Here is a 27,517-nt window from a genome sequence, read left to right as displayed (position 1 = left end):
TGTGTTGGTCTGGTCACTCCTTGTGGCTTTGCCAATGTTCTTCTATTAATGTTTTGATTCTTAAAAAAAAACTCTTTTCTCAAATTGGTCCTTGCAAATGAATTAACAGCACTAAATCATTAACTACAAGGTTATTATCAACACTAAATGACCACTGAATGGCAAAGAATTTTCCTTTGAACTTTCATTTTCATCTAGTTTTTCCTAACAAACACATCCATTGGTGAACAAGTGTCTAAAGAACCTTGTGATTCTTCCTGCGAAACACTTTTTTAAAAACAAAACCTCGTTCATGCCATGACTGGGCTGAGGTGTAATACTTACGTTTTTCTTTACTTTTATTCATTCTCACTCTGCAACTCCCCCCCTCTCAAGTTTTCCGTTGACAATTTTTAGTGCAATTATTTTAACCTTAACAATGGATTGAGCTTGAACTATCTTGTTTACCACTAAACTCCAATAGGCTGAAAGAAGCAACTTGAGCACCACCACTTCTTCTCTTTGGTGGATTCCCTCCACAAAAAGATTGCACAAACTTCCTACTGAATTGGAAGTTTCTACTGTATTTAAGAAATAAACAAATACACTTGAATATTTGCAAAATCTTGAGGGTTTGTAAATATGCTAAAAAAAAACTATATTAAATAAACAAGTGAGACTTAAGCTTTGCTATTAAGAAATTTAATTGCAATATTATCAGATTGAGAATATGTCTGATGGGGACCCTGGCCAAAGTTTTTTGAAAGAAAAATCATTTACAGTGCCTTTTTCTTTTTCCTTCTTTTCTTGGTTGTGTGAAGAAATAATCTTGTGTATTGTCTATTTTTTCAAATTCTATACGATTGCAGGTCTAGCTAAAAATTGAAGACAGCAGGGATGGCCTTGACCAAAATAGCCTCAGAAATGCATTGGTCTATGTAAAATAATGGTTGCAATTTCAAAGTCTATAACCATGCAAATGCTTGGCCCATCTTCTGGCCATGTAAGGATCATGAAAGTCCCAGCTTTCAACACTGCTACTCCTACCACCACCTGTGTTCATATCCCTCACTGTTTCCTCACCATTTTCTAAAACATCATCTTTATGTTCTCCAACACCTACAACAGTTTCCCCTGTCCTCCTAACACATTCATCAATTTCCCCTTCAATGTAGCTATATTCCACATACACATGAGTGAAATCACCAAGGTCCAACAGAATCCTTCTTTCTTTTCCACCTCTTATCTCTCCTATTCTTATGACTCTGCCACTGCCAACTTCCTCCCCAGCCCCACATATTCTCAGCTGGATTTCGCGCACAATGCCTCCCAGCATCTTTGCCAAGAACTCCTCAAACTCTTGTATAACAAATCCACTAGAAGTGCCAAAGCCAAACCCCACATGAAATCTATGAATTGGTGTAGATGGCAGTTCCATGTTTACTGCATGGTATGGTCTTGTAGGATTATCTGATAAGTGCAGGATACATGACTCCGGGTTCTTGTGCACGCGGTCTTCAAGTATCTTGATACCTTTCTTCAACCCTTCAACTGGATCCGATTGCCCCATGTAGAACAAACGGTCGATGACTTGAAGGGCGGTGCGCTTTCCATAGGATGTCATGCGTCTTAAGGGAAAGACACGAGCTGCGGCTGAGGAGTATGTGACAATGGCCAAGCGGTCTATGTGTCTGAGGGAGAAAACCACAAGAGCCATTGCTTGTTTGAGAAGCCTTAAGTGTGGTCCATTGGGACTGGCAACCAAGACCAAGTCAGTGGCACGTTCATGGGTCAGTTTCACAGAGAGATAAGCTCTATTGGAAGAGGGACACATGATATAAGGTGTTTGCATGGGCGGAGATTGTAACAGTGATGAGGAACTGCAAGATAGAGGATGAAGGGATAGATGGCAAGGACATGAGGCATGTTTAGTCACTTGCAAAGCTGGATGGTAACCGGTTGGTGCATTTGGTGGAATAGGCACAAGAGAGAAACCCAGCTTTGGACTCTCATGTGTTTCATCAGGCTCAACAGGATCATCGTCATCATAACGCGCAGAGCGCAAGAGAGAACGGCGATGAACACGGAAGGTAGCAATAGAATCATCGAGGATTCGAAGAATGGGGTCACTTTGGTTACTAGAAGTGAAAGGACCAAGGTTGTTGTTTAGGTTGCGTGGGAGCTGGGTCCAATGGGCACGGCAAATGGGGCAAGTGACACTACCATGGCGGACATTGGAAGAGATGCAGGCAAAATGGAATGCGTGAGAGCACTGAGCAGTGAATATAGCTTGGCCTGGACTGCTGCCCTTGCTTTGGTAACTCAGAGGATCTAAACATATTGCACACAAATTCTGCAAACAAGTAAAACATAGCATGTGAGTTAAACAAACAGGCTACAAAGGAAGAAGTATACATTCATGAATAGTATGAAAAAATACAAGTATACATTCATAATCATGACAAAGAAAAACAAGTGTTAACAAAGTGACCGGACTTAAAAGAGATTTGATTCTGGAATAAATGAATCAATAAAATGAATGTTATACTGCCACAAAACAAACCATGCTTAGTTTTTGCTTGTTTGTTAGTTAGAAGCTTCTAGTCGTATAGATGTATGTACTTACATGGCAGTGAACATTACCAAGAGAAGAAAAGAATAACTCCCATAATTTCAAAGTGATCTCAAACACTCTATTTCATTTTCAAAAGGAATTAATTAAAATGTACTAACAATGTAAAATGTAGATTGCATTTATGAAAACATTATTGACTTTTATATTAATTATTTTAAAATTCTAGGATGATTTCTAATTAGTTGAGAATATATAAAAAATATTTACACTGATAATGCATCAAAATTAAACTCTTTTCAAAATAGCAATATATTGGAACAAAAAACCAAGAGTATTGACCAACTAATAGTTTATTTGAAGAGGCACTTCTCAATGAAAAGAAAGTGGCATACAGACAAAGTTGAGATAAAACCAGATGAAGATGGAAAGAAAATACATAATATTTGTCGAATCTTATCACTCAGGTGGTTAATTTTTATGCCAACATTCATACAAAAAATGCATGATTTAATCATGCTTATCTCACTTTTTACCAACTGACTAAAGTAGAGACAGATACAGTGAAACTTTAGGTCAGAAAATAAAAAAAATGAGATTCCACACTCAATGGATTGTGTGCATCACAAAAGTTAACTCCCTTCATTAGGAAGCTATTGGATAAAGGACATGTGTATAGCCATATATAACTTGTCCAGAGAGGTTTTCACGACAATAGAAGGAAAAGTATGATCATGCATGTTGTGGCAGGTGAAACTTCCCAACGTGGGGTCTGCATTAAATGAATTGATTCTTGGCTTCACTAATGTGCCATGTGCAGGGGCATTCACATGCCAGTATCCTCTATACACCACCTTTGCTATTCTATATATATTTCAGTACCAAAATAAATGCTCTAACACCATCCGGCCAAATCACAGGACGAGGAAAATAATAAAGCAAAAGGGTAGGTAGTTAAAAAGGAAAATTGAGCATCAATTAAAAAAAAGAAGAAAAAAAAAGAAAAACATCCCATAAGATCAAACTTTGAGGCCCCTTGGATTCCAAAGTATTTGAAAGTAATAATAGAATGCAAAGATAGAAAAACCGAGAAAGAATTAAGTACCAAAATGTGAAAAATAGCTCAGATATACTTTTAGTAGGGAATGTAATGAGAAGTAGCTAGAAAGTGAATAGTTTACTTTAGTCTTAAACCTCTGGATTTATTAAAAATAAAAATATTAATATTAATACATCACCAAGTTACCTACCTCTGTAGAATCACAAATGTAATAATTATTAATTAATTAATTTACCAACCAAGAAAAATAAAAAGTCTTGTGGTGGTTTAAGGAGCTAAAAGTGGATTACCTTACTATGAAGCTCATTGTTGATATTGGTAGTGATACAAGAATATGTTTCTTCCATTACCTCCTCTGAAGAATTTTTTGTTGTTGATGGGGACAAAAATGAGGAATTTGAGGCCTGCAAACACAAGCAAAACAGCAATGACATCAATAACCACAACAAATCCATAGCTAATCCAAGTCACTACCTAACCCTCATCATCAAAAGTATGATTTGAGAAGAACATATGGGAAATCACAAAACGAAATAGGAAGGAGCATTCTCAAATCCAAAATTTCACACCCATGAATGAAAAGGGTCCTTCTATTGGACACCAATTTTGAGAGATGGGAAAGAAAACCAATTTGGCAAAATTGCAGGCCATTCTAATTAAAATGCAGATAAAGTTTGCATCTTTCTCCAAAATGCTAAACACCCAAATAAGAAAGAAATGCAGTGTTCACAAAAAAAAGGGGAAAGTGGAAGTGTACAGTGGCAGATAGACTACAAGAGGTGTCAATGGAGACTGGATCCAGCAAAGCCTTTCTCCTTGAGAATGAGCCACATGCATATGCTGCTGCGACAGCCACCTTCCTTGCTGCTTCTCTCAGCTTTGAAGTCCCTCTTCTTCTTCCTTCTCCCATTCTCCCTTTTCTTTTCTCTGAGCTATCTCAGTTGTTTTGTGTCAAAGACTCAAACTTTGTAGTGTTAGTGTGTTTGTTATGTTAACCTCTGAGCTTCAAAGCTTTTGTATTTTGTGTCTGCGATGAGGCCACAAGTGAGGTAGAGAGGCAGATGACAGAGAGAGAGAGAGAGAGAGAGAGAGAGAGAGAGAGAAGAGAGGAGACAAAGAGCTCTGCAAAATTCAGCAATGATCAGCTTCTGTTGCCGTCGCTGCTGTTACTTTTCTAAGTCACTATTATTGTTGTTGTGTTCTTTCTTTCTTCATCAGCAGCACTCACACGCTTATATAAACGTAAGTACATTACACACAATCGCTTCCAAGCACTTTCACCCATATACATTATCATTATTATTATATTTGGCCCTATGTCAGTCACATTTACCAATAAAAAAATGAACCTCTTCATTCAAATGAACAAGCCTGTACAATTTCCATTTTATACTCTAATTTATAAAGGTAGGTGGGATTTTTAAATTTTTGCTTTGTAGTTTTATTTGAGGGATAATGGTCATTTTGATGTGTATTTTTATTTATTTATTATGTTATAAGTTGAAGTATTTTTAATTTTTATAAAAATCTGATTAAATAACAAAATATTTTTTTAATTATTTTTTATTTATAATATTCAAATCTTAAATCTTATTTAAACGTGGCATAATATTAGTCTATTCTTTCTGTTGACATGTATATTTCGTAAGGATTGATGTTCTTTTGGTAACGTTTTTGTCATGTATATGTACAAGTGTGAGTAGTTTTAAATAATTTAAAAAGAATAAAATTTTTATTTGATGCTTAGTGCATGTTTATAAAATATTTGATAACATACTTATAATATTCTCTTCATGTCTAACGCAAAAACAACTTTTGAGAACATCTACGTTTCTTTAAAATTGACAGGAAATAAAAAAAAAATATGCGAATCACAAATGTATGTCCAAACACACTATTACTTTAAGAAAGTGTGGGAATTACACATATATGATTTAATGGAAATAACATTATACTTGTTAAAGATAGTAATTTGATTGCTTTCTGAGGAAAATTCAACTTGGGTTTGGCAGTTTCTATTTCAAGTCATAGATTTAGATCCTATCGCCTCTTATGGGTAACCTTTATTCATGGGAAACAGACCAAGGCAAATCTTAATTATTTAGTCTACAATTCATAACATCAAGCACCAACGTTAGTAGCATTTAAAACGACATTTAGTAATCAGAAAAAAGAAAAAAAAGGGTTGTTGAAATTGATGGAGTAGCATGAATGAGGAGGAAGGAGAAGGACCAATTTGGCCCTTTACAAAAACAATGATATTATTATGGGGCCATCCCACTCAACCTAATTGACGAATTCTAGTTGTTTACAGCAACAGTGAGATCCCTCCACTTGGACCATGCTCATTTTCATCCATTTTTTTCCACTTTATTTCTAATGTTTATTGAAAAAAATAAAATACTATATAATTTTGAAAATTTTATGTTTGCATCCAGTGTGATATACTTGCACTCTCTTTTATCAATAACATTTTTATGGCCCTAAATCTAGAGTGAGCGTTTGTGAAACGTAATGACAATTTATCAGATGAGTTCAATGATGACAGGTTTCCATTAGATTTAAAGCATTCCACCCCACATTCCGCACAGGGAATTGGGTCCACTAGTTAGCACAGGAGCACATATTTTTTTCTTCTTCTTTTTCCCTTTTAAACATGGCAGCACCAAGGCGTATCTTTAATTTTGCTACCATTTTTCAGCATGCGTTGGTTACAACTTATAATCACTATGACACACCAACTTGTTCAGGAAGAAAAACCAGACTGAAACTTGTGAAATTGCCTTCACAAGAGTCAAAACATAGATCTTGGTTGGCTGGCAGGATTGAAAAGCAAAGCATTGGAGAGAGGAAAAAACGAAAAAAAAAATGAGAGAAAAGGAGAAGGGTCAAAAGGGTTCCAAGAGGAGGGGAAAATGACCGTTTTATTTGAATTTAAAAGGTTCAGCCATTGGTCCATAATAGCTTCCATTCGTTGCCCTTTCCCCCCCTCTTTTCCTTTTAGGATGTTAATAATAAATAAATATGCATATTATTTGCAATGCAAAGGTAGCCAAAGCAAGAGAGACTAATGGGCTGGCGCCAAAATGCTTTTCTTGCATCGGTTGTATTCCACTTGTTTTCTTCATAAACGAATGTGTTGTACGTTAGGCTACATCATTTATCTCTTTTTCCTTTTCTATATTCTTGTTCTTTTATAAGTGATATATATATATATATATATATATATATATATATATATATATAGTTTAGCTTTTTAGGTTAGATGTCTAATGGCTTCTTATTAGTGGAAAGATTTGGATTAAAATTCCCATTAAGAGACTCTCACAGTATTTTTTGTGTGTCACATTGGGTATTTAATTAGATAATGAGTAATTTTGGATGTGGACCTAAAGTTAATTACATTTTCAAACCAGGGTTTTAGCTCATCTGTTATGACTTACGAGCCATTCATTGTGCATGAGATTTTAAATAATCATAATTTGATTAGATGTGGAGAGATAAGCGACAATGTTCATTTGTTTGAATAAGGATAGGTTTGAATTTTTTTCATATTCTTAATTGCAATGTAAAAAAGACAAAGTAAAAAAATTGATTTGATCATATAAAGCATGCATATTGTGAATGAAAAAGAGAAGGGGACTCAAAAGGGGATTATTCTGTAGTAGTAGCTTCATATATGCTTTTGCATGCTGCTTGTTGTTGCTTTCTTTCCATTCCTTTTGATCTGAAAAAAGATGAGTTGTCCCATTGATGATTGAACCGCGTTAGAAATAGGTCGTCTTTGAACTCCTTGCCAAGGTGGCCATCAAATGCCTCTTTGCTCCTTTTACCTTTTTTTCCCCTTCCAATTTCTCTTTTTTGGTGTCCCAAAATACCAAAAGAGGGCCCCAAATATTACCTACATATTAGGTTACTATAATGTGTGTTTGGTTTAGTACTTGGAGAAATTGATTTTGGGTTTAAAATTGATTTTAGATATATTTTCATATATGTTTTATATTAGAAAAGAATTCATTGATTTTGGATTTATAATTTATTTTGGGTTGAAGCAACTTTAAGTAGTTTTTGTATTAGATTCAAAATTTTATACTGAATTTTACTCTTAACTTGATTTTATAATAAAACATCTAAACATAAAATTACATCATTTCAAAATAAATTTTAATCAAAATTAATTTTATAAAATCAATTTCATTCAAAATCAATTTTATCAACACTCATCTAAACATACTAATGCTAACCTATATTTAAATTGAGATATATACCATAAACATCTATATAACTAAACAAAAAAACCCGAAACATAAGCATCCTAGATAAAGCAAGATAAATAAAGTAAAATATACTCCATCCCTTTGAGAGATGTTTAAATTACAAATGTCTCCCTCCTGTTATTTTAAATAATTTAGTCCATTTTAATGTAAATAAATTTGTCATGAGTAGTAGTTAGCAATTATGAACAAGCCTTAATTTAAAGGTTTTTCTTCTTCCAACTTTTAAGGTCAGGAACAGCTAACTTTGAATCCTGTGATATCAATTTCTACACCTTAGTAGATGAAACAATATTTTGAATCATACTGTCCTTTTTGAATTTTTGTTCAGAATCTTCATTTCATCTTTTAAAGTCATAAAGTTTGTGTTAGAGATTCAAAACTAATTGTGGATAATGCCGAGAGTCATAAGAAGAGAAAAAAAGTGACCCTAAGAAGTTTGTTTATATTAAAATGGATTAAATTATAGCACCTATTATTAATATCTTAAGGGAGTAAACTGTAATTAAAAAAAAGGACAATCTAATTTAAGCATATTTTAAGAAAATGGAGTGTAAGATACTGAATAAATAAACTAACATTATCTAAATTCAACTGCAACAATTTTTAAGAATTATATTTCTGCATGACAACACCTGAAAATTAATAAATCTAGCATGATACAATGATTTAGGAGGGTTTGGACTTTGGATCATGATCTTCACCGAACTAGAGGGGATTTTTTGAGTTAACTAATACACTAGAGACTAAACCACACGCAATCAGTTGAGAAATCAAACTTGTAGAAATTATTATTATGACCACAAACGTATTCAATGCGCATAGCAAGTTTGTGTCCACGTTCAAATATTAATTTCTCTCGTGTCCATAAGTTATTTGGAATAGTTAGGTAGCGATGCTCCTCGTCACATGCTTCATGCAAGACGTATAGCAAGCAGACAAATGACAAAATCAATAATTTAAAATTTAATGTCTACAAGCTAGTATTGAGTTGTCCTGTGTTATCTATCAATCACTAAACTTGAATGTGCTGATTTTAATGCAAAGTCAGGCTTATTTCCATCAAAGCAAGTTGTTATAATAGAGGCAGAAAACGATGGATGATGCACCAAGGGAATCTCTTTTTGTGAATGACATGGGAAAGCTATTGGTGATCCTCTCTTGCTTCTCAAAAGAAGGTAAAGGGGAAAGCTTCCTTGTGTCCTCAAAAACTTGCTGCTTGCTAGCCTACAAAGAAAAAATGTGTCTGATTGCTTGTTCAACTAGTTCAGTTTGACCAGGTCAAACTATAAGGGGGTTGAACTTAGATTATAGGAACAAGAACCTTTTTGAAACTTAATTCAACATTTGCAGATAACTTATGGATTTTATAAATTGTTTTTTTTTAATTTAATTTAAGAATTTGTTGAAAAAATTTCTCAAAATATTTTAAACCTTTTTCATTAAGATTTTATGATTAAAATTATGTCACAGCACTTAATGAGTATAACTTAGATGACAAGACACATTGAATTGTAAGCAAAAATTCAAATTTAATTATCACAAAACATCTTCTTAAAAAGGGACGAAATATTTTAAATGTAAGTAAGTTTTAGATTAAATATTAGTTCCTAACTAACTCAAAATAACATTTATGAGATATTCTGAAATTCTATAAAAGAGTCCATAGTCCTAATTACGATGGTTAAAAAAAATCATGTCTTAAGTTTTTATATGATAATAATTTATTGATTATGTATTTTATTGAATTATTTATTATGCATTATGAGCTTATGTTTCTAATCTTATTCCAAATATGTTGCCGTCTCTATTCGTATCTTCTTTCTTAGTCATGAATAGTCTTTCCTTAATACATGCACCATATTTCCCGGTGGTTGTTAATGGGTCACAAGACTCACAAGTCACAACTCACAAGAGGCCAAGTTTTGGCATTTTCTAATTGTTTGACGCCCTCACTTTTGATAGTCTATTAATCATAATTCAACTGGATTTCAGAGTCACTTCTGAATCTTTTCGTTCCTATCTGGACCACTACATAAAGAAAAAGAGAGTCATACCTGCAGCTTTTAGAAATCCCATGATTAGAACAGAAGGGTAAATCAATAGCTTATTTGAATTTGATTTGGACATTGGAACTGAACGGTAAGCAACATTTTCACTTTTTACCCTTTTCAGTTCACTCTACTTGTGTATACTCTCCTTTCCTTTGTAAGAACATAAAACACCTTCACAAGGTAAATGTTGTGTGTAAACTTTGTATTCTCCTAACTTATAAAGAGAATAGCAAAAACCAAGTTTGAACTAAGCAGGGACACTCGTAATAATGCACAATAAAGTATACTTTTAATGTAACTCCGGTTAGTCTTTAATTAATTGAGGATTAATCTACGAGTAGCAAGTTCTCTGGTGTGCAACCCATTTCCCTCATCAAAGGTTGAAGATTCTGTTTCAACAATACGTAAATTTCCTCAATCTGGGGATGAGATCTATCCCCAACAACAAAAACATGATTTTTCCCTTTTATCTGTATTTGACTATATCCAGGAATTCTCTTCACATTTCTCTCTCTCATTCTTTTCCTTTTGCAAACTCATCCCATTGACCCTCTGTAGCATATGTATTGGCTAGGAGTACATACCCCCCTGAACTAGATGGCTCTATCTCTAATAGATTCTCACCAATGGAATTTGCTATTGCGACATCCCCATGAAGACGGCACACACCAAGCAATGCCACAAGAACAGCTTCATCCCTCTCAGAAGGAGGGATAGTGGATACTACATCCATTGCTTCATCCACAAGTCCTGCTCTACCTAGAATATCTACAAGGCAGGAATAGTGCTCAGCTTTAGGATTTAAATTATATGTACCCTTGATTGAAACAAACAGTCTTCTACCTTGGTTGACAAGACCAACATGGCTACAAGCTGATAAGAGTCCCACGAAGGTGATCTCATCTGGCTTAATTCCTGATACTAGCATGCGTGTGAATACCTGCAAGGCATGGTGACCATGTCCATGATTTGAGTAGGCTACTATCATGGCAGTCCATGATACTACATCTTTTGACTTTAGTAGCTCAAAAACAAGCCTAGCAGAGCAAAGATCCCCACTTTTGGAATAAAGTTTAATAAGAGCATTTGTTAGCCATGTGTTGTGCTCAAACCCAAGCTGTATGACCATTGCATGAGCGTGCATGAGCTCCACCATGCCATCACAGGAAGTTACCACGCTAGTCATAGTGGTTTAATTGGGTCTAAAGCAAGACCTTAGCATCAAAACGAATAGCCTTAAGGCTTCTCCTACGTCATCATTCCTTGCATAACCATCAATCATTGTGTTCCAACTCCCAACATTCTTCTGTGGCATCAGGTTGAAAAGCTCACAAACTTCATCCATGAGCCCATCATCAACACATGCAGTGATCATTGCAGTCCATGCAGCCATATCTTTACAAGGCATGAGATCAAAAATACTTCCAAGCAATCCCAATCATTTTTTTTTGTGCCAAACCTGAAACCATAGCCGTCCACGAAACATGATTTCTATCTGGCATCGATTCAAACAAACCTATAGCCTCATTCATTCTATTGACCCTTAGGCAACCCGAGATCATGATGTTCCAAGAACGTACATTTCTTTCAGGCATTTCACGGAAGAGCTTATAAGCCTCACTGAAGTAGCCATTGTCAAGATATGCCTTGACCATAGCTGTCCAAGCTATGATATTCTTTTCAGGCATGAGATAGAAAAACCTCCGAGCATGATCCATCAATGCATTGCAAGCAAAACCCAAAACCACTGAAGTCCAGAACACCACGTTTCTCTCAGGCACTTGATCAAACAAGTGCAAAGCTTCCTCAATTCTTCCACAACTAAAATACCCAGAAATCAAACTTGTCCAGGAGAATGCATTGCTATGGGTCATACTGTCGAACACGTTACGGACATCATCCAAACGACCAACTTTAACATCACCATCAATCATTGCAGACTCGGCAACAATGTTTCTATGTGGCATTGCCTTGAATACTGCTTCAGCTCCAAGTATGTCCCTGTTCTTCAAATAAAAGGCAATCATGGAGTTGTAAGAAACGTCGTCTCGTTGAGGCATTTCGTCGAACAGCTTCTTTGCTTCTTCGAGCTTGCCGGGGCGACCGTGAATCGTTATCTCCGCGTTGCGTTTGTGGAGTGCATCATCCGAAGACCTTGGTTTTAAACTCAAATTCTTGGGTATTAAGGGGGTTCCTTTGTTTGAAACGAGAACCCCATTGGCATTTTTCACCAAACCTTTTTCTGGGTCGGTGGAAATTGTAGCTTTGAAATGCCTCAGGAAACGAAAACTGGGCTGACAAATGCGGCGGCGGTATTGACAGACACACATGTTGATCATCAGTACTATGGTTTTTTTTTTTTGACAGATCATCAGTACTATGTGGAAATCATAGATTCTTACCAATTCATGTATTAATATACATTATTATTTTAAAAAATTGATAAATGTAACTAGCTTTGAATGAAATTGATTTCACAAATTTAATACACATTCCTTGTATATATAACTGTATAGACATTAAGGAGTGTTTAGTAGGAGAAATTTTTTTAATAAAACATTCTGAGTAGTTTACCCTAATCACTTTCAGACACAATCATACGCTGTCATCTCACTTTATTACTTTTGCAAATAGTAAATACTTTAGTAATTATCAATTATAAACATAAAAAAAGCTTCTTTTTTTTCTTTCTTTTTCAAAACCTAAAATCTGGCCCTGTATGTCTGATGAATTTGTGGATAAGGTCTTAAATATTTGAAAATAAGAGAACCTATACAGATGTTGCGTAGCCAACAAAAAAAATTAGGTGTTATATATTTTTATCAATTTTCCAATTTGATATATAAAATGCTAAAACAAACTGCCTTATAATAATTTAGTTGTAAAAAGACGCCTTATTTTATTCACTTAAAGTTTCTCGGAAATATTTTCTCTTTGCCTTGAATCTCTTTTGAATTTTTACTTCACTTTACTCTTCTATATATATTTACTCTTCTATATATATATATATATATATATATATATATATATATATATATATACACGAATCTAAGAAAACCAAAAGAACAAAATAATAGAAAGAATGATTTAAATTCTGTCAAAAAAAAGAAGGAATAATTTTAAAAAGATCATGAAATATTTTGTTCCAATTAATATTAATATAATACAAAAATAATACACTGATTTCAATTGCAATGCGATATTTAAGTTTTTTTAAATTATTTTATACGATAATTCCATTTCAAGTTTCACTCTAGCATTCACATAAATGTTAAAAAAAATTATGAGGTATAAAATAATATATTATTTAAATGGAATAGTAAATGCAATATTTTTAAAAGATGATAATATACAATATACACACACGGTTATAGTTAAACATAGAGGTAAAGTTGAAAACATATATGTAAAATGATGGAGAAGAAAGTTACTTAAAATGAGTTCCATTTAAGTAAAGATGTATTTATTTTTTTAATTAATTTCGTAAGCTAAGCTTTTCTTATACTTTATTAAATAAAACATAATAGATATATTTTACAAACAAATTTACTTTAGATAAGAAGTAATAATGGTTCTACTATTGTTCTCACATTTTGTAAAATTAAAGTGATAATGGTTCTATGTGATATTGTTCTCACATTTTGTAAAATTGATATTAATGTAGCAAATTATATATAGTAAATCGGTAAGAATTATTTATTTTGACTATTTAATACTACCTGATCATCATATGGAGTAAATACTAATTTTAGATGAGTCTCAATGTAGATATTGAAAATAATGTTGTGCAAGAGTACTTGAGATTATAATTTAGTCATACATTTTAAATTTAATTAATGCTAATTTATGTGTTCAAACTTCTAATAAAAAATATATATGCTTAAGCAATACTTTATCAAAATATATAAAAGTTAGCTCCACAAAGAAAATATTTATAGTGTTTACTAGAGAGAAAAAAATGTTATTTTATTAATGTAAATATTATTTCAATATAAAGACCAAAAAAATTGGGATAATAAGTTTCCATTACATAGTTGAACGAAATCACGTTTAAAACTAATACATCAACTAAAATAATAATATTATTTTTCAATCACCTTTTGGTTTAAATAATTCACTAATTTATCCACGCATGGCAAAAATTCGTTTGTTTAATTTCAATGCATACCCAAGATAAATTATCTTAGACGGTCAATTAATCAACTTATCATACATGCCAAATAATTAGTATAAATTTTTTTACATGATGATTAGGCTATTTATTTAAAAAAGTTATTTATTTTTCTTTTCTCCTTTCCTATTAAGTTAACCATTGAAATAATGATTGTTGAGAATGGCAGGAAAAAGCTGTTTAAATGTCACTTTTTATCCATATTAAATTTCAGGACTGTACTCATATCATATGGAACAACCTCATGCACCCAATAAAATAAAAAAGCAATCTCAAAAACCCAATTATTGTTATCTATAACAATGCATGTAATAATAGCAAAAGTGAAATATATTCTAAGCGAGAGATTATGATCCCTGCGAACAATTTAGAAACAACTACACAAATTTCACAAAGACCCTTTAAAGCATTGTTCATGAAGTCAAGAGGGCAATGATGGCATCCTTTGAAAGTAGCTTGACAATAATCCTCAGCACTATGAGAAGCAACAGCCAACTCAAAGAATGTCTCAGAGTTCAAGTCATTGTAAGATGTTTCAATAGCAGATATAGCCATTTCATATTCACTGGCACACTTTTGAAGATGCTTGAAGTGGCCTTCTTTAGCAGCTTTGTGATGCAGCCCCTTGTGCTAGTGGCATTGAGGTATGCCAAGCGAAGTGCAACATAGGCTAGGCCATAGCTATCTGAATCTGGGGCATGAGGGTCAGAATATATATAGAGACTCAATGCAGAATGAGTAGTTTGAAGTTTTGTCACATTGTTCTTAGAAGCAAGTGAGGGATGGACTAAGAGAAAGATGAGAAGAACCGTTTGCCGTCGCCGGAAACGATTTTCGGCACTGACATTTCCGTTTAACTTTTTTCTCTTCTTTTCACGCCGTGGAGAACGAGAGGAGAATAGAGGCAACGAATACCACATCACCGTCATCCATGATTGCCGATCAAAGGTCGAAGTAAACTCTTCAACATTTGCGAAGGAATCATCAATCTCTGAACATGCTCTCTGCCTACAAATCAGTTTAAGTTTTTAGATTCATTATTTTCCTAAAACTAGTTAAGTTTGCAATTTGTTGTCGACAATGCAAGTTTAATTAGAAAATGTGGGAAGCAACGAACCCTAATGTGGCCAACCACAGCATACGTCATCCCTTTTCATGGAATTTGGGAACAAATAGAAAATTCGCTCAAGTTTGCAATTTGTGAATAGTTTTCAACTGTGGAGGTTGCTGGGGAGAAGGAGAAAAATACTGATAAGGTGTGAAACGCACATCACAATATTATAAATATGAGATCAATCTATAAGATCATTATTTATGATTCATAATCAATCACCTATTATGGTTCATAATGAACTACTTATGAAGGTGATGCAAAGTAATCTTTGCCATATTCAAAACCTCTGACAATGAAATTTATATGACAAATGTTCTTTACAAGGAAAAAAAAGAGCTTACCTAATTGAAACATAAATAACATTTAAAATTATCTTTTGAAATAATTAAAAATTAATAATAGTGTTAAAATTCTTTAATCATTGCCTTTTTTTAATGTGACACGATTGATAATACAAGTTGAGTTTGATTCCTAAAAAATACAAGCATGACTAAGTTTTAGACTAAATCTTTCAAAAATCTGCATATTGTTCCTCGGCAATGGTGTTTGTGGTCTCATATATTTCGCGAAGAAAATACTTGCTCTGATAAGTTAGCGGATCATGGGATCCAACATAAGGGTTTCTTGTGGTGGGATTTTGTTCCTAATTTCCCTAGGAGTGGATTCTTTCATGATAGAACTGGACTAATCAGTTATAAATTTCATTGAGATGTTTGAGGGGTTTGGAACCTCATTTTTTTGTATTTTTCTTCTTTTTATTAATAATATTTAGTATGTGTGCAGCGAATTGGTAGTTTTCTTGGTGTCAACCTCTTTCTGTTCAATGCACTATTCATTCTTTCTAAATTTATATAAAGGCAATTGTGGTATGAAAAGCATTATTTATTTGGGAAGGTCTTTTATCGGTGCAAGTAACATTTCTTTTGTCCTTTACTTACGACACTTAATTTGTATCACGGCCCAAGCAAATGTTGGCTAGATGTGTAAGCTAAATCTAATTCAGATACATACTCCATTGTCCATTTTGAAGGAACATGAGAATTGAGTCTTCCAAATTTCTTTTGGGTTACATCCAAGTCACACTCATATAAATGAATTAAATTGCAAAGCCAAACGGAACACTGATGGAACATGGAAGGGGGAAAGAGAGACAAGGAGAAGTGTAGACAATGGGCATACAGAAAAATGTGCGGGACACGCTAGAACAAAATATGTTGGTTGGAGCATACCCTTAACAGGAACAAAATATGGCAACTTTAGTACTTTACTACCAAGTATTGAGATGCTCAAATTACCAACCAAATCCTTTTCGAAGCAACTCATTCACTGGTATATACCTGAGAAGGGATTCTTTTACATACACACACAAATGTAGGTGTCATGATCTAAAATAGAGAAAGCCCTTTGAATCCAAAAACACTTGAAAGATAAAGGTATATTTATTTTACTCCAAAAAGATAAGTGAGAACTTGAACTTGTGACCTGTTAGATGTGAGATTTTCTCTCTCATTATGATGGTATTAGAGAAATGCTAGTAACATTTCTCTCAACCAAACCTAACCCAACTTAGTTTGGAATAAAATCAAACATATATTGGATGTGGTGTGTATAGTGGTATTACAACTTAACACTCATTGGGTGAATTAACCTTGAAGTTTTAAGCTAAACACACCTCCTACGTAGCCTTTCTAAAACTCATAAGGCTTCTAAAGTGTGGAAGAAAAGTTGAATCACATTTATATATATATATATATATATATATATATATATATGAGCTCTCTCCCTTGTGTTTTGCAATTGTCTTTTGTCATTATATAGAGCTCGCAAGTCAATATAGTTGTTAGATGATGATAGGAGAGCTTTTTCAGCTTTAAGGTGTAGTTGGGATGACTTTATGTACATTGCAAAAAAGCTATCAACTTAGGGTACGTCTGGAAATCCGTCGGGAAGGTTGTGAACGGATGTTTCGCTAATGGATCTCCCTCTTTCCTTCTCTGAATGTTCGTTGGTTTTGTCTGGTAATACATGTTACAGCAAACCGAACAGGAAAACAAACGTGCACTTTAATTTTGACTTTTCAGCAATCACTACTAGTTTTTTAGTAGGCTTTATGAGTAACTCTCTAAAGAGACATTTTTTTATGCACAGGAATAAAAGATAGATATAAAGAGATTTATTATAATTCACCATATTTTGTTCAACCAACGATTCTGAAGAGACATTCTGATCCAACTATTTAATTTAATGATATGTTTTGAGAAGGTTTTTTTAGTGTAAATGAAAAAGCAATCAAATATTCTTCTTGTAGGAATACTTAATTTGATTATATGACTTGACAATCTTGTATTCCAATATTTTGATATGTAGCTTGCTAGTGTGCCACCATTCTTTTCTAACTAAAGCATTAGAAAATGAAGTGCTTCTATTAATATGTTCTATTCTGAGCTTGTATCAACGTTCTAATGTCTTTCTTTCAAGTTCTTTTAAGTAGATTCTGAATGAAATTTCTTAATCTTCATGAAAGATATTCTTGAGATCATATTGTGTTGGAGATATATGTTCCTTCAGTAATTCGAAATCTCTTACCTCGGTATTGATAAAGTTTTTGTTCTAAGTGTGTTGGATCTTTGCAATTCTTAATGTCAAGCCACCTATGCAGTACTTCAAAACATTCTGAGGTTTCATTCTTAAAAACCATTATAAGCAAAGAATGATTTTCAAATATGTATATTTTCTTGTACATGTTGCTTCTTCGTGATTACTCATTGTTGAGCAGTGATTTTACTTAACTAAATCATTCTCTTCATTCACTAAACTTTTAGAGTTTAAATTAGAATGCAACTTATGACATCTTGAGTCTGACTCTTCTCATGACTTTTAATTTCTAGTTTTTTTTAATATACTTGAACAAATTCATTGGTAGATTGTTACTTAGAAGACTTATCATTTCTCTTTAGAAAGTTTGTAATAATCAAAACATAAGACTTTGGACTTAACATATATTACTTTTGGTCCTATATATAAAAAACAAAAGACAATATTTTTTATCTTAATTAATTATAAAAAATATAGAACTACTTTATTATTAAATTTCTTTTTTATTCTTAATGATTGTTTTTTTTCCCTCGAAAGTTAGTGTATTTATTGAGTTATCAATAAAACAAGACATACTCATTGGTTGAAAAATTATCTTTTGAAAAATAATCATATCTTAAATCATTTAATGTCATAGGTAATCTTGTAATAAAATTAAATTTGACTAATCAACTAATCTAATTACTTTTATTGGTCTTGATGAATTAAATAATTGTTTCTTATATATAGGATCAAATGCAACATATTATGTGAAATGACTTTTTTTGGTGAGAATAAAAATGATAAATTTCAATCAAAATTAAAATAGAAGGTTGAGATTAAAAGACTTGATTAAAAATTCACTTAAATAGTGGTGATACTGGTAGTGATAGAGTGACAGTAACTTCGACGACACTAATGATAGCGATAGCACTAGCATGAGAGAGGTGATGGTGGTGATACCCCACTACCACAAATGTAACACCTCATTTTTTGTAAAATAAATTAAAAATAATTTTATTTAAAAAATAAATAGAATTTTAGGAAAATAATAAAATTTTTGTAATTAAATAAATAAGGATAAATAATTTTATTAATTAAAATGATATTTTTAAGGTAAATAAAATAAATATTTATTTTTAAGAAATAAAAAAATGTTATATTTATTCATTTGATAAAGAGTAAAATAAAGTTTATTTTTATAAAATAAAAAAAAAAGAATAGAGTAAATAGTAGGCTACGATATCAAATTTGTTAATTGTTGGATCATCGTGTAATTTGAACACTAGGTTTGAAACTCAATTTCTCACATCTCCACCATTGGGATTTGTGAAATAATGTCTATGATAAGAGAAATGAAGCTTTTTTTTTTGCATCCACCCAAACTTGTCTCAGTAAAATTACTATCTTGGACTCGTTAACTGTTGGATCGTTGTGAAATTTGCTCACCGACTTTGGTACTCATTTTCTCACATTCTTACCGTTCGGATTTTTGAAATAATGTTTCAAGAGAGATAAATTCATCTCGCGCGAAGACAATGAATTGAAGGCTCCAATTTCTTCTCCTTCTCTCTAAGGCTTGGAAACCCTAGCAGAGCAACTAAAGAAAAAATTTGAGGAATCTTAGGAAACCACTATAGATGCCGCTATCACTACCGAACTACGCACGTGAGTGTGCTTAGAGGTAAGGGATGAGTTTATCGCAATCGGGGTTATAATGAACATGTATAGGGATCCTTAGAGGATTATATTGGAGTTTATTTTGGAATGTTTGTTGAATTATAATTTTTCCTTTATGTTTATAATTATGATATTTTTGTGTTTGACGAATCAATTGATGTTCTATTATGAATTGGTTGATAAATTGAGTGCTTTTGGTGTTTTCGTGTTTTTAATCTATGATTTTGATTCCTTGATTTTTATATGATTATGTGAAATTGTTTGAGGGGTTTTACTCCCCATGTTGTGAGAAACATTTTTGTATAAATTATTTATATTTTGGACAAGATTTACTAGATTAGCATGATAAATTGTTATATTGAAATCATTAAAATGTGATTGAAATTGTGAATGAGTGACAAATTGAACCTATGATGAATTGTGAGACACATGTGTATTGAGATATTGTATGTATTGATTTATGAGCGATGAACTATGCAATCAGACAATTGTAAGACCCTTTAAGGGCAATAAACTTTTGCGCGACGAATATTGTGATAGGATCCACTGTGGGAACCCGACGAGTTGAATCACTTTGAGGTGCGACGAGATAAAATTATTTTGAAAACAATTGAGGAGTCGTGTGTCTTGTATAGTTCATAGATAGAGTTTGCGTGCTAAAATGTTTTCTGGGTTGGACCTGGATCAGGAGGGAGAGACCCTGACAGACTCTTCGGAGTCTAGGCCTTGGAGGTAAACACACCCGGTTTGAGTGTTTCTTTAAGTCTGTACCGATCCCATATAGTTAGAGCATTCTTGCAAAGCAGCGTGATTCTAACTGTTCTCCCTATGATTTTACCTAGTGAGAGTGACCTAACTTACTAGTGTGTGGTCTGTCTTGTCATGTACTCCTAGGAACCTAACGAAGTTTTTCACTAACATGGTGTCATATTGCATATAGGATTGAGTCTTAATTTGTTGTATAACACTTGTGTATTGATCGATTTTGATTGATTAAGTGATATTGTGTTTTGATCCTTGAGTACATGAATGATGTGAAAATGAATGAAACGTGTTGTGTTGAGATGTGATGTTACGCGACAAGTGGTGGAATGACTCAGATGTGTTTAAGTAAGTTGTATTTCATTTATGTGATATGTATATCTACATGTTGTTCTGTTTCTCTCCATTGATTAGAAATGTGATAACTCACTCCCCGTGTGTTGTTTATGTTTGGATCCTGTAATGATCTCGAACCTTATGTTTGTGGAAGCAAATGACTAAGTGGATTATTTTAAAGAACCTTGTGTTGAGGACGTCGGGACACAATGTTTTGATAGGATGTGATATTGGGACATGAACTTTTATTTTAAATGCATGATGTTTTGAGCCAAAAATATTTCTAACAGTTTTATTTGTAATAGTGAAAGGAATGTGAATATTTTATCCACTTGAACTTTTTTATATTTATTGAATAAAATCTTATTTTATGTAATTCCATATTTTTATATATTTTATTATATATATATATATATATATAATCGAGATAGAGGGAGTCACAACAACCACTAAGTTTGCTATCACCATCATTTTTGCTACCAATATATCTCACTGGCCATTAATTTAATATTTCAAAGTTCATTTGTTTACATCAAGTTTATGATTTATGAATCCGCCAAGTTATTTGCATTTTGTACTTCCAACAAGTCACCAGGAATTAATTGTCATTAGTTTCCAATTGAGCCTTAGTGATGATATGTCATAACTCATAACCCCTCTAAAATGAAGAGATTTATAAAATGAGAACTAAAATATTAATTCATTTCAAATCAGTAATGAACAAAAGTTCCACTTTCTTACTCAACAAGTTTCCTCACTCAAGAGAAGCCAATTAATATATACCCTGCACCTGTACATGGGCAAGTTAAGAAAATTTAAAGCAATTGTATTTTTGCTCCAAAGTCTCTAACAATACTTTTCTCTACTCCACATTTTTCCTGATCGATTATCTTCACAAATCAGACACAGTTCACACTTTTGGGCTATTGTGACTTGTATTATCATTTTCTCAAGAATAGCCCATTCCCCCTATGGAAACAGACTCATGTCTCAAGATAAGTCAGTGCACGTGATCACAATGAGAAACCACCCTCCAGACACAGAAACATATAAAAAAAAAAAAAACTCGTCAATAAAATAAACACAATGGGTTCCACCACCACGTGAAAACAAAAGCGTTCGTTGATTCTTTAAATTAAAAGATACTAGTTGTTGTTGTTGTGCTGATTTATCATCATCTCTATGCATGTCCTTATTGGGTGACAGATCTGTAAATGGGGCCCTGCCAAAATTCGTTATGGTGTTATCCACATGAACATTATTTTGATGCATTCTTCTCTCCATCAGACCCACTTCCATCTTATATTCATAAATAAAATGTGAAGAAATCAACTTATTTTGATTTCTTATCTATACTCATCATATTTTTTAAAATCTAATGATATAGTGAATAACTAATTTTAACGGTTAGATTTCAATAAAATTAATAATTAAATAAAAAATTATTCTTTTAAAATTAATAACTAAATAAAGAATAATAGATTTTAACGGTTAGATTTCAAAAAAATCATAGCATGCAAACTTGATCATACTTAGTACTTCTACTTTCCTCCTCCGTTTATGACTATATATATAGCAACATTTCTTAACCATTACCTGCCCATACTCTACTTGCCACTTAAAAACAAAAGAAAGATCAGAAACATGATACTGAAAAAGTGAAGGGGCACTAACCAACCCACACCAAACATAGACATTACATTGTCGGTGGAGCCAACCTCCTATGATTATTATATTCAACAACTTTGCCTTTTTTATCCTCCACACTATAAAGTATAAAACTCTTAGCTGGATAACCCACCAAACAAAATAAAACAGCTTTAGCTGCTAGAGTTACATCTACTAAGTAAAAAATGGGAATCCCTGGAGATTGTTTGGATTGAGAAAATGTTTTCTGCTTTTGCTTTTAATTACAAAAATGCTACATTACTTTATTTCATTTCTTGTTTTTAAAAATTTGTATAAAATGAAATGAAAATAGAAAACAATAAAAAAATATCTTCCTTGTTTCCTATATAAACTTTTTTGTAATTGAAAGTAAAAATAAAAAGCATTTTTTAGACCTATTGACTCTTTATTTAAGCTTTACTTTACCACTTTTCCCTTCCCAAAAAGGAAGAAGGATATTAAGTTGTAGACAAGTAAGAAGGTTGAAATTGAGGGTACTAAAACCCATTTAAAATGAAATGATAACCAGGGTATTTGATTGCTATATGTCAATAAGAAAAAGAAACAAATTCAAGAATGGATTAATGATGGGTTAAATTTAATAAATTGCACAAGGTATTGTATTATTACATGTAGCAAAAGAGTAACACTCTACACAGGGTTATACTAGCTAGATACTTTTGAATAGTGTCAACTTTAATCGAAACATGTACAAGAAACAAAAAGAAGACTAAAGGACGAGATGTTTTGAAAAAGGAGGCAGGGGAAGGGTACAAATACAAACCAAAACACATGGCCAAAGAACACACAGAAAAAAGAACTAGCCTCTTCATTTCATTTACAAGTACAGTTAGCATTCTCTGCAGGTTTGTGATCAAGGGTTGCAAGTCCAAAAAATAACAATGTAAAAACAGGAACACGTATACAAAAGGAATTGTAAAGCTTTAAAAAATATAGAAGCCCTACTCAGATGGAATTGCAGACCTAAAAGGTGCACCACAACTAAGCAAATGCTAAGAAAACTTCAATGGTTAAACGTACAAAAACGACCTATCTACGGATTGATGTTGCATTCTCTCAAATACACATGATCGTAGTCAACATACTTCGTCCAGTAACTTCGGAACTTGGGAATACTTATCTCAAGCCAAGGTTTCATGTTCCCATTATAGTGTACAACAGCAGACTGCTCGATATCTCTTTGGTTGACATTGGGGTTGTAGCCAAGACCTAAGATGTGCCAAGATCGGTTCAGAGGGAAAGTGCGTTTCCAGAATGTTATGAGACCCGGTGGCAGTGTTCCTAACTTCCATAGTTGTCTATCATGATTCTGCATTTCAGTTTAATTAGAAAAGAAAATCAGTTCAGATTTAAAACCCAAAGAAACAAAACATTTGAAAAACAGGATGGACTAATGGCAATCTAAATGCAATTTGAATGCATTGATAATGAATATAACCTTAAAAAAAAGCACAACAAACCATACATTCGCATCTTTCACAACCCAATTAAATATCATTGAACGCATTACTATTTCCTAAATTTTAAGATAGTATGTCTCAACTTCCTCCTTAGGACCATTAAGAACAACTGCCAAAAATGACTCTAGGTATCAGCTGGATCTTAGTAGTAATTGTAATTCAATTAATAAAATCTGTTACTAATCTTACATGTGATTAATGTACCTACAATCACATGGGATACTACTCGAAAAGTAACCCAAAGTGCATCACATACCAGATTCTGCCAGTTGTGGTACACCCCTGTGATGTTTTGCCTCTTCCATTCTGCTAAATCAAAGACATTCATACCATATGCCCACCCACAAGCATGTGGGTCAAAATTCTTCGCAATAAGAGGATTTGAGAAGTTGAGATAGCGATCAAATCGGTGAAAACTTTCTCCACAAGTTTCTACAGCACCATTTACGTTGCCTTTCAAATCAATTGACCACAGATCAGTCAGATCCTTCTGCACAACTATATCATCATCCAAAAACAACACTTTGTTGAGCTTTGGAAAGATCTCAGGCAGATAGAATCGGAGGTGGTTCAAGATAGACAAATACTTTGGATTCCGAAACTTCAGATTTGAATCAGAGGCTGCTCGATGAGCCTTGAAGTAATAATCAATCATGGATTGGGAACCCAACTGTTTAAGAACGGGACTGTAACTTGCATTCAACCATGTAAAGTCTTCAATGTTTTGAACTTGAATGGTTGCCTTGCCTGGTGGATTCCCCAAAAACCACATCCTCATCGCTGCATAATTGAGTCTATCAGTAACAATGTGGAAAACATGTTTTGAGGCATCCTGCAAATTAATTAAAATAATATCATTATAGCAAGTGGTGTCAATAGGAAATAAAAGTAACATCTGCATCAATGATATCAATGTTTTAAGTTGCTTTATTTTTTGTTTTATTAAATATTTAAAAAATCAGGCCAAAAATGAAATAGAACAGCCATACCAAATTTCTTTGATGTTTCTCAATGATCTTGACAGCCAAAAAAATGTCAAGAAAATTCTCAAAGTGTAAAGATTACCTTAGTATTGTAAACAGTTGAGTTCACAACAACAGCTGTTGCTAATATGTTGTCTGAAAATATGGCATAATGGTATAAATGGGGGTCTTCTAAATTCTCTTGATTGGGGAATTGTTGCCGAGAAGAATTCATGTTATGATACTCAGTAGTAAGGCGCAATGGAAGACAATGAAGACCTTTGGGCAGTGTTTTTGCTGTCAATTGTGTTAAGAACAAAGTCTGCTTCTTGAGAACATGAAGCTGCTCCTCTGTCGAGTGGAGCATAGCCCTAAGCTTCTTCACAACAGCAGCACAATCATCTTGAGCTTGCTTTCCTTTCATCAGTGTCTGCTCCATCGCCCTCATTCTCTCATTTGCACTACCATTAGCACAAATATAGATTAAGACTGAACAAATATGTACCTCAGAGCAGAAATTAAGCTATTCATTATGCTAATACTAGTAGCAAGAAAAACTTAATGAGGAAAGTACAAGCTCGAGAATCATAACATAACAGGGAAACATGAAGACAGATACAACAAAATTCTTAAAGGTGAACATACTTCTTAGGTAAATCAGAATCTTTGCTTGCATCTCCAAGTGTTCGTGAAACTTCTTTTACCCGTAAACGAAGCTCCCGAGTGAGATGAGGATTGGATTTTACAACTGGAAGTGAAAGATAGACCTTAGCTTGGATAAGCTGATCTTTTAACTGCTTTACCCGAGCATCAGATGGTGGTTGATCATTCTGCTTATTGGTTTCAGACAATCCAGAACCTTTATGGTTTATATTGCTAGAAGTTTCTGTGGCTTGTTGTTGCTCCTGCATGGCGGAATGAAAAAGATGCATCAAATGTGAAACAAATAAAAATCTCAATATGCATTGAGGTTGGTTTTCCTTCATTAGAATCATTAATTTTCTGAAAAATGGAGTTGGAAAAATGTAGTAATGAATGTTACACAGGCAATGCTATTATAGCTATACTAGCAACTTATTTGTTCCCTTTCCTTGACTGAAAAAGGAAAAGGTACCGTATTACACCAATTCAACATGAATATGATGTTGTATTTGCACAGAACATGATTGCATCACCCCTGCATAAATTTGTTTCATGTCCTATGCTACAAATGCACAAGTCTGGTCTAAAAACGTGTCTACATCTGGAGACATAAACCTATATATATTTAAATCAACAAGGGATTTATTTAACAAGCTACCAACTTACCAATTTTTGTTTGCAATTGAAATCAAATTATGTCAGAACTATCAATGTACATAGTAAAGGGTTAGCCTTGGCACAACAGTGAGGTTGTAAAACAAGAGGACAATATATAACCTACCTTAAGTTGAGGCTCTTGAGTAGAAGCACTAGTAGATTTAGCAAGTTTCCCATCATTGTCATCAACATCAATAGCATCTTCCCTATTTACATTTTCCCCAGATGCATCACCTTGATTTCCTTGCTTAATTCCATCAGTCACCAGTTTAATGGGGTTCTCATTTTTAGTCTGATCTTCCTCAGTTGTAGTCGACAACATCCTGGCAGACACATGCTCCCTTGATTCCACCAATTGCAAGCCTAGTTCAACATGACAATTAGATTAACTAAATATCAATGAGAAAAAAAAAAGAAAAACAAACAAACAAACAAAACCCCCAAAAAATACGAGTCATAAGACCAAAAATCTCACTCCCCCCAAACCAAATACCTTGAGGCAAATTCCTTCTGTTAGTTGAATCCTCCTCAGTATACACAGCCCTAACGGGTTCTTTAACAGCCGTTGAAGTTTCCTGTTTGCAAAAAGAGACATTTCAGCAAAAATAACAATTGTCACAGATTCAACAATTAGAAAAAAAAAAAAAAGGAAAAAGAAGAGAACTATAAAACCACACCTGGGGTAACAGATTCAAGTGGCTAGAGTCGGCTGCACTGAATGTCTGAAACAACAAAACAAAAGAAGATTCAGAAACTCAAACATCTCTCTCTGTCTCTCTGTCTCTCTCTCTCTGTCTCTCTCAACCTTTACTAAAAGAACTGAAGAATCATTCAAGATCAGCACTTACAAAAGCAGTGACATCTTCAATAAACTCCTGTTTGTCTGCAGAATGCATTGCAAGAACCAACAAAAAGAAACCAAAACCATTAGCCAATAGCCAAAGCAAATGAATTTGAATAAAGACAAGTAATTGAAACTCACTTGAAGGGGACTCAAAGGTGCCAAGGCGATCAGTGTAGAGCACAATCGGAGCCACAACAGTAACGCACAGCAACAGCAGCACAATGTTTCTCACTGCCACCATGTTCTAGAGCCAGAAAAAGAAGACAAAAAAACACTACACGAGACCCTTTGGACAGAGATGAAGAAAACGAAGAGATTGGAGACAAGAAGGAAATTTCTGAGAAGAAAAGAAGACCCACTTTCTCTTTTCCCTCAGCGTATGTTGGAAACAATCTCTAAGCGTTAAGGAGAAAAGCCGTTACATTAACAGAGGGAAGAAAAACGCGCTTTCTTGTACTGCGATTTTTTTTCCTTTAATGACTTCTACCCTTCTCTCAAAGATTGCATATGCATGTTCGGAGAGAGAGAGAATGAGAAGAAGAAGAAGAACTTAACCAATGGACGAGAAAAAGGAGGAAGAGAGAAAAGAAAAGAAGAACGAAGAAACGAACGAGTCCTTCTCTGTGTGTATGTGTGTAACATTGGTGTGTCACTATTTGCAAACGCCAACTTTTTTTTCTCCAAAAA

At 33.5% G+C, this 27,517-nt stretch overlaps 2 protein-coding genes and 1 pseudogene across 2 annotated transcripts; all 3 read right to left on the bottom strand.

Annotated features, from left to right (window-relative positions):
- Positions 1-620: 620 nt before the first annotated feature.
- LOC114388722 (probable E3 ubiquitin-protein ligase WAVH2) lies at positions 621-4,838 on the bottom strand. The gene is made up of 3 exons (XM_028349369.1): positions 4,369-4,838; positions 3,902-4,015; positions 621-2,332 (listed from the first exon to the last, which is right to left on the bottom strand). The coding sequence occupies exons 1-3, from the start codon at positions 4,519-4,521 to the stop codon at positions 938-940; spliced, it is 1,662 nt and encodes a 553-aa protein (XP_028205170.1). The 5' UTR covers positions 4,522-4,838; the 3' UTR covers positions 621-937.
- Positions 4,839-9,743: 4,905 nt separating this feature from the next.
- On the bottom strand, positions 9,744-12,592 carry LOC114387466 (annotated as a pseudogene).
- A 10,452-nt stretch (positions 12,593-23,044) lies between these two features.
- On the bottom strand, positions 23,045-27,517 carry LOC114388200 (probable galacturonosyltransferase 4). The gene is made up of 9 exons (XM_028348552.1): positions 26,969-27,517; positions 26,835-26,869; positions 26,664-26,708; positions 26,480-26,561; positions 26,111-26,349; positions 25,333-25,592; positions 24,791-25,148; positions 23,982-24,557; positions 23,045-23,574 (listed from the first exon to the last, which is right to left on the bottom strand). Exons 1-9 carry the CDS (start codon positions 27,069-27,071, stop codon positions 23,299-23,301), a joined length of 1,974 nt encoding a protein of 657 aa, XP_028204353.1. The 5' UTR covers positions 27,072-27,517; the 3' UTR covers positions 23,045-23,298.

This window comes from Glycine soja, chromosome 15 (genome assembly GCF_004193775.1).
Source record: "Glycine soja cultivar W05 chromosome 15, ASM419377v2, whole genome shotgun sequence".
In the NCBI taxonomy this organism is placed as follows: Eukaryota; Viridiplantae; Streptophyta; class Magnoliopsida; order Fabales; family Fabaceae; genus Glycine; species Glycine soja.
The sequence above is the reverse complement of the archived record's forward strand: the minus strand, read 5'-3'. Positions and strand labels throughout refer to the sequence as shown.